General features: G+C 44.8%; 1 protein-coding gene across 1 annotated transcript; it reads right to left on the bottom strand.

Moving 5' to 3' along the window:
• Positions 1–470: 470 nt before the first annotated feature.
• pfkmb (phosphofructokinase, muscle b) lies at positions 471–7,455 on the bottom strand. The gene is made up of 22 exons (XM_062465841.1): positions 7,184–7,455; positions 6,012–6,085; positions 5,729–5,806; positions 5,126–5,315; positions 4,819–4,984; positions 4,680–4,724; positions 4,411–4,519; positions 3,808–3,903; positions 3,619–3,711; positions 3,325–3,450; positions 3,156–3,220; positions 3,007–3,070; positions 2,787–2,933; positions 2,586–2,656; positions 2,389–2,476; positions 2,112–2,264; positions 1,873–2,037; positions 1,703–1,764; positions 1,483–1,594; positions 1,277–1,376; positions 1,090–1,195; positions 471–955 (listed from the first exon to the last, which is right to left on the bottom strand). Exons 1-22 carry the CDS (start codon positions 7,266–7,268, stop codon positions 820–822), a joined length of 2,331 nt encoding a protein of 776 aa, XP_062321825.1. The 5' UTR covers positions 7,269–7,455; the 3' UTR covers positions 471–819.
• Between the last annotated feature and the right edge of the window lie 3,946 nt (positions 7,456–11,401).

The raw sequence follows: 11,401 nt of genomic DNA, 5'->3' as shown, positions 1-11,401 counted from the left end.
TAATTGACTAATAATAATGTCAAACAAATGAAAAAGTATAGTACATGTAATGTAAATATAATACTGTGAAAAGGTCCTGAAGGTCTATTCCACTTAAAATGTTACATCGCATAAACCAAACAATACTGCTATAAGCAGTCAACCTGGTTTAAATAATTCTGGATTCTTTTTTAACACTTTCAGTATTTCAGTACTTTTAGAGTCAGTATTCAATAGATCAATGGATCAATTCAATGGATCTCAAAACTGAAACTTGTATAAGTGAGTGAAGTCAGAGCTACTTCGCAGTTTTGATGAACACGTAGTTGCCATCACTCATCATCACTCTCACTCTACAGAACCAGCCAATGCCATTTGGCTAAACAATCCATTGTAGAAAGTAAATACATTTTGTGTCAATCACTGATTGTCATATTTGTAAAGAAGAAACTCTGTTGACATTATTTAAAAGAAGGAAGCATACTCAATCATAGTGGAGGAATTAAATTTTATTTTTGGACCAGAAGCTACTTACGGTGCACAATAAGTCTGCAGAACACAGGAAGTACCATGTTGTGGGCAGGCGGGTGCAGAGTGCTGCTGCTATACCGTGGAGAGATATTATGCCAAATAGCTTTTTTACTTTCACACATGATAATATGGCTCCACAAGACAAAGTATCTATAGACATTACACTTGTCCTATTGAGTGAGTTATCATAATAGTGTTCCAGCCTCTTGACAGAGATGATCATGATCATAGTGATGATAATTATGACAATTATAATTAATGTATATATATATATATATATATATATATTTGTGTGTGTGAGGAAAACATCTAAACCAGTGCTCTCTTCTTAATGACATGTTCCATGTGAGCGTTCTCTGAGGTGTCCAGGCTGATATCGTACTTGGCCAGGATCTTCAGGATGGGCCTCAGCTTAAGCCACCACTGGGTCTTGGGGATACGGTGTCTAAAGGTGGACAGAAAGGAGGGAGGAGAAGAGAGGAAGGCATGGGAACAATACAACTTTTCAAATATCACAGGTACAATGTTGAGGCGACGGATAAATGAGATGGAGAAGAGGTGGGAAGAAGAGGGTCTCACTCAATGTCGGTGTGGTCCTTGAGTTCTACCAGGGGCTGGAATACCAGGGACCTCTTTTTCATGCCCAGCACACAGGCTGAGTCTGGAGAGTTGGCAAAGATACGACCTAGGGAGACACACATCCGTCAAGAGGCATCAGGCTGTTAAAGGGACAGTTCAATCTAGACGATTTCCTGTCTGTTCTCACCATGTCTGTAGCATTCCTTCAGTTTGTCAGTCAGCCATAGAACAGACTTAGCCCCCATTTTTGTACCAAAGTTCCTGTCAAAGGGAGTTGGGGTTCCACCCTGAGCACAGAAACAGAAAGAAAAATGGAAAAGTATGGTTTGTGAGCGTGAGAGAGAAAGAGAGGTCAAATTACAACAATGGAACAAAGGAGGTCGTCAGTCAGACCTGCTGCATGTGTCCCAGGATGTTCTTCCTGCAGTCAAATACTCCTTTGCCCTCCTCTGAGTACAGGTTGAAAATGAAGTCTGTGGTGTAGTTGGCGTTACATTTTTCATTCCTGTTGGCAAGAGGATTAATCAGCGGACAAAGGTGGGTTTTCACTCCAATGTAAAAGTAGCTCTTTAGAAACAAAGAAAAAAAGATTGTCTTCACAAACTTCACCCACCTAAGGATCAGACCTCTTTTCACTGTTGTCTTCATCTTCTCTACCAGGTGCTCCACATTCATCTAGACATCAACACAAGTCAAAACAGATTTACATGGCTTTTCTATCAGTCCATCCCTCCATCCATCCATCCCTTCATCCATCCAACCTTCCATCCCGTGACCACTGACCTCCAGGTCATGAATGCCGAATTGTTCCTCGTAGATGTAGGCAGCGTCAGCTCCAGACGCCAGGCCAGCCATGGTTGCCAGGTAGCCACAATATCCCCCCATGGTCTCAATGATAAACACTCTCCTCTTAGTGCCTGCAGCAGACTGCTTGATCCTGTCACAAGTCTGAGAGAGAAATGCCTATTTAAAGGCGTGTGTGCGTGTGTGTGCATGTGTGTGTGTGTGCGTAGGACTCTGACCGAGACGATGGTGTTTACGGCAGTGTCAGCTCCAATGCTGAAATCAGAGCCCGGGATGTTGTTGGAGACTGTAGCAGGAATGACCACCAGGGGAATACACAGTTCCTCATACTTTTCCCTGGCCTGCACCAGCTCCAAACCACCCAGAAATGCCTGCCAGAGAGGGGGTCATTTGTGGTATGATGCAAGTTATATTATTTATAATAATATAACTATGATAAAAGTGGACTGACAAACCATCATAAGAGGAAATCATTTTTCAACTAGAAGCTCTCACCTCAAAGCCTCCAATGATGACCAGAGCGTGAATATTGAACTTAGCGATGTTCAGACTGATCTCCTCTATCAGCTTACCTGGCAAGGACCTTCACAAGAGAAGGCAAAGACGCACACAAACACACACACACAAACCTAAACACAGACGTACACACAAACTCCAGTGGCAAATTGTCATGTTCCATTGAGATCTCATACCTCTTGGTACCAAGCATGGAGCCTCCCTTCCCAGTCCAACCTCCTACTCCAGCCCAGGAGATGGGCTCAATCTGGAGCGGAAGGATTACATAGAGATGAGAAAGAGAGAGACAGAGAGAGAGAGTGAAACGGCGGGGGAGAGTAAGAGAGAGAAAAAGACAGAGAGACAGAGAATACTCTATGGTGAAAACCAGGATGTACCTGACCGTAAGCCAGGCCATCAAAGCCATCATGTACAGCCAGCATCTGGTGTCCCTGGATGAGGCCAATCCTGACAGCTGAACGCACCGCCGCATTCATCCCAGCACAGGGAGCGCCCACGTTTACTATGGCTATGTTGATGTTGCTCTGAGAAAAGGCAAATACATTAGAATTTGTGCATGAAACAAAAAAACGAAATAAAATACTTACATTTACTCACCTTTGTTTCTGGGGGGTGCACGTGAGCAAGCAATTTGTAAGTGTTCCAGTTGTTCTCGAAGCTCCTGAAATCAAAATCATAGTTTGAGGTCTGCAACATAGTTAATAATGTATAAAATGAAAAGATAATAAAGGGAAAATATGTCTCACTTTCCCCTGAGCTTGACAGCATCTTCAAACCTTCCCTCAGCCATGGCTGTGGTTACATCTTTTGTCTGAAGAGGGAAACAATTTCATTAAGAATAATGGAATGGGGTATTTTTTATTTGTATTTCGTTTGGTCAATAGGAGGACATTATGTTTACTAATGTCAGCTCACCACTTGGACACACTCCATGAGGGGCAGTCTAACTGCCATGTTTCCAGATAGACTGACCACGCAGGCAGGTGTGTCTGGCGTGGCCTCAAGCAGGGCCATCACTGCCTCCACACCCATCCTGCTGCCCTGGAGAGGAGAGCAGAGGAGAGGGAAGGGGAGGAGAAAGGGGAGGGGGGGAGGAGAGGAGAGAGTGAGTGAACCCTATTGGTAATTAATAGATGCCAGTGAAACAGACAAATCTGTTCATCTATACATAGAACAGATGTAGACTTTTCTAGAAGCAGTGTAGGTTACCAGGATCCTGTCAAAAGCAGAGGGAGTGCCGCCTCTCTGGACGTGTCCCAGGATGGTGGCACGGGTGTCAAAGCCCAGTCTCTCAGACACCAGCTTTACACACATTAAAAAACAAACAATCATAGTTAATCCAACATATACAATAATGACAGGATGAGAGTGCCTCGTGTACCTGCTGTGTTCACTCACCCGTCTGAGCAGATCACAGGTGATGGGTTCGCCTTGACAGTTCATGGCTCCCTCAGCAACGATGATGATATTCAGACGAGAACCACGCTCTCTTTGCTGAAGAAGAGAGAGACGTACACTAAACAATATTCACCATTTGGCTGCCTTGAACAATGCTGGGGCACCTGCATTACTACTGACGGTCAGTTAATATGAACTGGTCAAAGACTCAACCTGTGATGCGGAAAGCTATGTTTTGATATTTTTCATGGCAGAAAATCCCCAATGGTCATGTAATGTGGAACACGTAAGGACAGGTTCTTAGAAGTGTGATAGACATAGCCAAATAATAAACTAGTCAACTGGGCTGATGTTGAGTACTGTATCTTCTCAGTTACGTCTGTATAGGACATGAACGAGGTGGAGAGATTAAAAAAATATATATATATCATTTACTCTTGTCACAGAAGTCATCTTTTGTTTTTGAATGAATGTGACACGAAGGTATTGATTCCCTACAACCACGCAAATAATGTGTATGGCAAAGGAGAGAGAGAGAGAGACTGAACAATGATGGAAAGTGTGAGAGTGAGAAGGAATATAGGATAGTAGAAGGTGTTGTACATCAGTCAGTCTCCTGCAGAGATGTTTCTCCCAGTTCTCCTCAGGGGGCATCTCTGGGATAAACACCCAGTCTGCACCGCAGGCCAGGGCTGTCACCAGGGCCAGGTACCTGGGTCAGATGGCAGGGAAGATTAGTAGCTAGCACACACACACATACACACATACACAGAGTCAGGCATGGCTGCAACCCTGTACAAACAACCTTCACACACACACAAACACACACACAGATATAGTACAAAAGGCAAATACACACAAAGAAAACTCACCCGCAGTGTCTTCCCATGACCTCCAAGATGAAGGTCCGCTGGTGGCTGTGGACAGGGTGTTAGTGTACCACAGTATCTGTTGTGTGTGTGTTCCTTAATGTCTATGTTGCGTGTGTGTGTGTGGGGGGGGGGGGTGTACCTTTGCGCTGTTGTTGTGATGGCATCCACCACCTCAATGATGCGGTGCAGGGCGGAATCGGTGCCGATGGTCATGTCGGTGCCACAGAAGTCGTTGTCAATAGAGCCCACCATGCCTGCGATGTTCAGGTGGGAGGAACTTTTGACTTCTGTCTCTGTGATCTTGCCTGGTGTTGTGGGAGATAAATAGGAGGATGACCATGAGAACTGCATGGCAGAACAGCAACTGAGTATTCCTTAACGTTGGAGTGATGGGCAGATATAAAGATGTCCGTTGATGTTCTGGTGCTGTACTGTAGGCATCTCACCTGCTTTCAACAGGATAGCCAGCAGCTCGCTCCACTCTGTGCGAAACTGGTTAGCACCGGTCAGACTGCCATCCCCACCAATTACACAAAGGTTTGTGATGCCTCGCTTCACCAGGTTGTAGGCAGCCTTGGTACGTCCCTCCTTGGTGCGGAAGTCTTGACAACGGGCGCTTCCGATCACAGTGCCACCCTGAGGCCAGGCAAAGTATTACATTGTTAAAAAACAAGCTAGAGAAGGACGATAGAGAGAGGGAGAGAGGGAGAGAGAGGGATAGAAAGAGAGGGAGAGAGAAGGATGAAAAGAGAGGGAGAGAGAAGGATGAAAAGAGAGGGAGAGAGAAGGATGAAAAGAGAGGGAGAGAGAGGGATAGAAAGAGAGGGAGAAGGTCTTTCTGAAGACCATTGAGTCCATCTGTTGAAGTGAACCTTGACATTTGAATGGCACCTTGACTTAAGGGACTCCACCAGTCTATCAGGTTTATCAGGTATCAGTCTGATACATGATAAAGTTACAGAGCCACGGGAGAGGTGACTAAAAGGGCGAGTGTGATGCTATCTGAGATGTGTGTGTGTTTATGTGTAGATGTGTGTGTGTTCACTCACCAGTTGCAGCATCATGGACACACTTTCCCAGGTGGCAGGACGGATGTTGTCCCCTCCATCCACTAATCCCTGGTAACCCTGGACACAACAGAACACAACTGGAATGTAAATGCTCAGGTTGATGAGTAACACTGGCATGTACAGACAAAGAACACAGTTGATGAACAAGACAGGACCTTCTCATGAAGAAATACTTTTAATATGATTCATCACCTACTGATCCAGTCAGTCACTGTTAGTGGTTGGGTAAAGCAGGTAAGGGGGAGAGAGTTGTAAAGCTGACCTCATGGACGAAGAAGACTTTGGCTCCAGTGTAGATTCCAACTCTGACTGTGGCCCTGACAGCTGCATTCATACCTGGGGGACAGAGGTTGTGTGGTCTGTAGATTCATCATACTTTATACTAGGCCTGTCATTGGAACAAAAACTTCACACAGTCATAACTAAAACTTGGCTGAATCCTTTTTAACATGGAGATCCCCTGAGTGTAAAATGATACTTTACTGTAAATATTTCTCGTACTGTAATTGTAACTTCCTAAGTGTGTCTGTGCTCAATAGAATTGGCAGGGTTGTTTACATAGTTCTATCTGTTGAAGCCTCGACACACAAGTCTCAGTCCAAATGGCAAAGCATGTGGATTGTATGACGGTGAGGGTGCCAGGCGAGTTTCCTCTTTCAGCAAGAGTATGAAAGTTGTAGAGGAGGGAGAGAAGGGAGAGAAGATATAGGGTACTGCACTCCACTCCAATCACCAACTCACCATGTCATAGACATATGACAGAAAGGTCACATATCTAAAATTAGATCCCCTATAACAGATACATAGAGAGGGTAAGAGAGAGAAAGGAAGAGAAATAGAATAAGAGAGAAAGGCAACCATACAAAATTAAGATATACAGACAGACAGCTTCCTCAAACACACACACACACACACAAACACACACACACATAAACAGACTACCACTAGATCAGAAAGTCATACCGGGTCAGCATCAGACATCACAAAGGTCAGAGTTTAGATCTTCACTATTAGGAAAAAGGCCAAGGGGGAGTATCCCTGACAACCACACTGTGGCTCGGGTGACCCCAGCTGATGAAGTTCATGCTGTCCTTGCTATCTATATGATAAGATGTATCTCTATGGCAACTGGGACTCGCAAGCATCTCACAGCCATTTCCTTGACTTGCCAAAATGCCACATTTCTACTTTAAAACAGATGCTACTCCCCTGAAAACATAGTAGAACAAAGCCACCCTTCTCTGTGTCACCTCCCTGTCACAACAGTTTCTGCTCTGACGGAGGGAACCAACTCCAGTTTCCCAGACAGGTGTGCCTCGGCACACGCAGCTCAATCACCCTGTGAGCATGACCATACCTGGCCCAGGCAGTCCTGTTATCCTCATATGCCCCCTTGCACACCATTGTTTACCCCCCTGATGCTCCTTTACTCACCTTGGGCATCCCCCCCAGAGGTCAGCACAGCAATGGCCCTGCCCACCCCCATCTTGGTGGGGTCCACGTGAGCCGTCTGTGCCATGGTCCTAGCGGAGGTCCCTGTATTAGAAAACACTTGCGGGAAAAGATGGTGACAGAATAAAAAGACAGAAGTGAAGGAGAAGATGTCAGAGAAGGTTTGGCTCTGATCCTGTTCTGCCCAGTCTATTGGTGTGGAGTCTCCTTATCTCTCTATCCCTGTCCTCTCACTCTCTCTGCCTGGGTGGGAAAGTAAGTGGGCAGGACAGGGAGTGCAGCATAACTACTCTGTGGCTGGCATGCACTAGCCACGTGCTTAAACACACACACACACACATGCTCAGACACATGCATACACACACTCTTTCTCTCACTATGTCTCAATGTCTCCTCCCACTAGCCTAAATATAAAACTCCCAATGGCATACCCCTTTATTCAATTAAATGCCTGTCATGTTCTTACAGAATACATCTGAATGCAAATGCTGTGGGTTTTATCCAAAGTGATGTATATCTGGGGGATTTGAAGCTGCAACCTCTTGATCCGCAGTCTAATGATGCTCTACCAAAGTTATACCCAATGCAACTTAATTCAACGATCTGCCTTTTTTTTTTTCATATTTACAAACATGCCTCTGTTTTGTCTAAGTTATTTGTAAAATACTCTCAATAGTCTCACCATATCTGTCTAGGTGCTGCATGGTGAAAGACTGAGTATCTGGTTGGGATTGTTGCACCAATGTACCAGAATCAGGCAGATTCAGTCAGTTTAGATAATATTGTGTGTCAAGAACATTTACAAATGGTCAAATCATAGTTGATACAGTAACCCTAGCAGAGCTCAAATCCCCCATGGATTGCTATGTCTACAACCTAGCATGAAGATTTAGGCTATTTTGTTTATTTAATAGGAGCCGTACTTACAACACAGCCAGCACAACAGTAGGGCCACAGTCAGCTGAGGAGCTCATTTTGATCTGCAGTGCCTGGACAGAAAGATATTAAAAACAATACAATCTGATACAAACATTACAATGCAAACTATTAAAAACAATAATCTCAAAAATCATATACATAAAAATACATACATCATACAAAATATACATTAGATAAATTTAGCAGCGGCTGTGAACGTCTGAGCAATAAAACAAGTTCAATAACCTCAGATGGAGTTTGGAGGGATAGAGACAGGGATGTCTACCTCAGGTATGAACCGTGTGCACAAATATTTCCTATATTGTAAACCTTTGGTTGATTTGAAACTTATTGTCGATCGTATGCAAAACTACCAATAACTGTGTTTAGTTTTCAACTGATGAGATTTATGTGCTTGATCTGCCTGAAAGATGAATACACCTGAAATGAAATAATATCCCATATGCACTATAGTCTCGCTGACCAAAAAAAATAATTATAATGATCTTGCTCTCCTCCCCTCGGTTGACCAATCCATTATCAGTCACATATTTTATGTCAAGTCTGTCTCAGCTGGTTTAATAGGGATGTCTTTAAATAGACTGTAAAAGTCAATGCTTGTTGGGGGAGCTAGCCAATGAAGACCACACCTCCTCTCCCCACCCTCCCCACCCCCTTTCCCAACTTCCCTTGCTGCTGTTAATCTGCAGATATGCTCAGCCCTGCCAAGAGGGACATGCTACACCACGCATCTAATGTGGACCTCATCAACATACACATATGAAAGTTCAGTAATACATACAGTACTCTCCACATACAACTACACATCTTTCTATCTCTCTCTCTTTTTCTCCTCACTCTGTTTTTCTCTCTCCTACTGTCTCTCACATGCACGCACGCACATGCACACGCACGTACACACTCACGCACACACACACACAATCACACACAGAGACACACACTTCCACACAGACAAGAAGAGAAATACTTTTTTAATTGGCAAAAAGGCATTGTTGTACCAACAAAGTATCAGATGGGTCACCAGGACTGATCGCTCTAATTGCCACCAAAACTGCTACCAAATGCACACACTTCCAAAGAAAAAACACAACCTGTGACACACAGTACAACAGAAATGCTCTTTAGAATCGCACCACATAAATCCATCAACAAAGCAGACATGTACAAACATGTGTGTTATTTTTTATTTATCCAGCCAATCCCAAGGTTCCCATGGGGACTGAGTGTCGTGCGTTCCTGTCTCTGGTGGTGAGGTCTGGTCGATAGTACCATTTCCAGATAATCCCCCCTCCCATCTTCCCCGAAAGTCTGAACACTAACACAGCCTGTAATAAACCATCTGGATCAATACATCACCCTCTCTGAACAAAACACTTCCCTTGCTGATCAGGGGGAACTAGAGCTATGAAATATGGACTAGCCACAGTGTGCATGGGGATCACAATATTTGACATACACCAGGATCTATGAGCTGTGACAAGAAATACAAAAGCCTTTTGGGTAAGTGCAACTAGTTAGACATTCCTCTACATGTATAGCATCAATACTGAACAACATTTACATGTATAGCAGTACTGAAGACATGCACGTTCATGGAAACATGAACACATCGAATGAATCTCATGTGACCATCAAACTTCTAAGGCCTGCGCTCTTCTTTCATGCTGCCACACTTCTCTCACCAGTTTGTCTGATGTAGCCTAATCATGCAGATGTGTGAGTGTTTGACTAGGAACGTTCGAAGAAATGATCAGATTCCTGCAGATGTAGGGAATTACAATCTGTATCCACAGTGGCTCATGTGTTGCTCATAGCACCACAGACACCACGGAGGAGACAGAAGCAGCCAACAGGTGGCAGCAACATCTGCGGCATCCCCTCTCTCTTGGTCCACGTGGCTCTCTAACACCCTTACAGAGGGAGAGGGAGAGTGCAAACCGCGGCCCTAATAAATCATGTGCATAAACTGTCGGTACAAATTATGTAAAATTTTGGTGCACTTTAATCAGCTCAATGAATGTTTTAATAGGCCGATATTTCAGTGTATGAATGGCAAGGCTGTGATAAATTGTCTTGGATTGTGTGTGGCTACATGGCTCCTCCCATCCTTTCTCTCTCTCTCTCTCTCTCTCTCTCTCTCTCTCTCTCTCTCTCTCTCTCTCTCTCTCTCTCTCTCTCTCTCAATGGAGGTAGAGGGAGTGCATCAACTGTTCACTTTTATTTATGTTTATGTTCCTGTCCTAGTACTAAACTTTTGTGGGCATTTCATATTTTATACAAGAAGCTCTTAAATGGGACTGGATCATCCTGTTGCCCTCCCTTACACATTGTTCTACCTTCCCCAGGAAACACATACGTTGGTTCCTATCCTCCCTAACCCTTACTGTACTTTGTGGTAGTTCTCTCCCTCATCTCACCCCTCTCGTCATTCTTGTCGTATCCTTCCTCGTTAATTCATCACATTTCAACACATCGGGCTCCACCCCACCTTAGGGCCTCCCACACCGTTTAATGTCTCTTTACCCTTTCCACCTCAGATGACTGCTTCCCTACTCCCTCTCTAACTTCCCCCCTCCCTCTCTTGCTCTCTATCTCTCAATGGATTTCTCTATCTCTTCATTTGTCATCCCTGATCCCACTCTCCCATCATGTACATACATGAATCACCCTTTCCTCCCTATCATGCTCTCTCTTTCCTAGTTTCTACGTTGACCTTTAGCCCTCCCCCAATTACTCTCTCTCTCTTCTCTGTCATCCTCCTTCTTTGCATCCCCATCCTGCCCCCTCGGCAGAGAAGTCTATTGGAATGCAAAATCAACATGCCTGTGACATTTTGGGCCCAGATCCTGCATACCTCCCCACCCCTCCTTCCCCTAAACCCACTGTCCGACCTCAGTAGCAATGATGTACGACAGCGTGGTCCGATGCTTCTAATAAGGGCATAGGTGAGAATGAGGCGAGGGGGTAGGAGGGCTGTAATTAAAGAACAAGGTGGTCTTGGTAGGAAACTGGGGAGAAGAGGTAAAACCGCGGCTATCTGCTGGGAAAACAATAAATCAACCCCCCAATCTCCCAATGCATGCTCCAGCCCCCCGTCCCCCGCCCCCTCAGCACCCCCCCTCCAAAAAAGCAATTCCGCCATGTCTTGTTAGCTCATTCGTCTTCATCAGGACCAGTGGGAGGTTCGGACTGCCCCCCCCCCCCCACACACACACACACACACAGACACATACACATACATACACACATCTGCCCTTCCTC

Source organism: Osmerus eperlanus, chromosome 1, assembly GCF_963692335.1.
Source record: "Osmerus eperlanus chromosome 1, fOsmEpe2.1, whole genome shotgun sequence".
NCBI classification, from domain to species: Eukaryota; Metazoa; Chordata; class Actinopteri; order Osmeriformes; family Osmeridae; genus Osmerus; species Osmerus eperlanus.
This window is presented reverse-complemented; position numbering and strand designations above follow the sequence as displayed.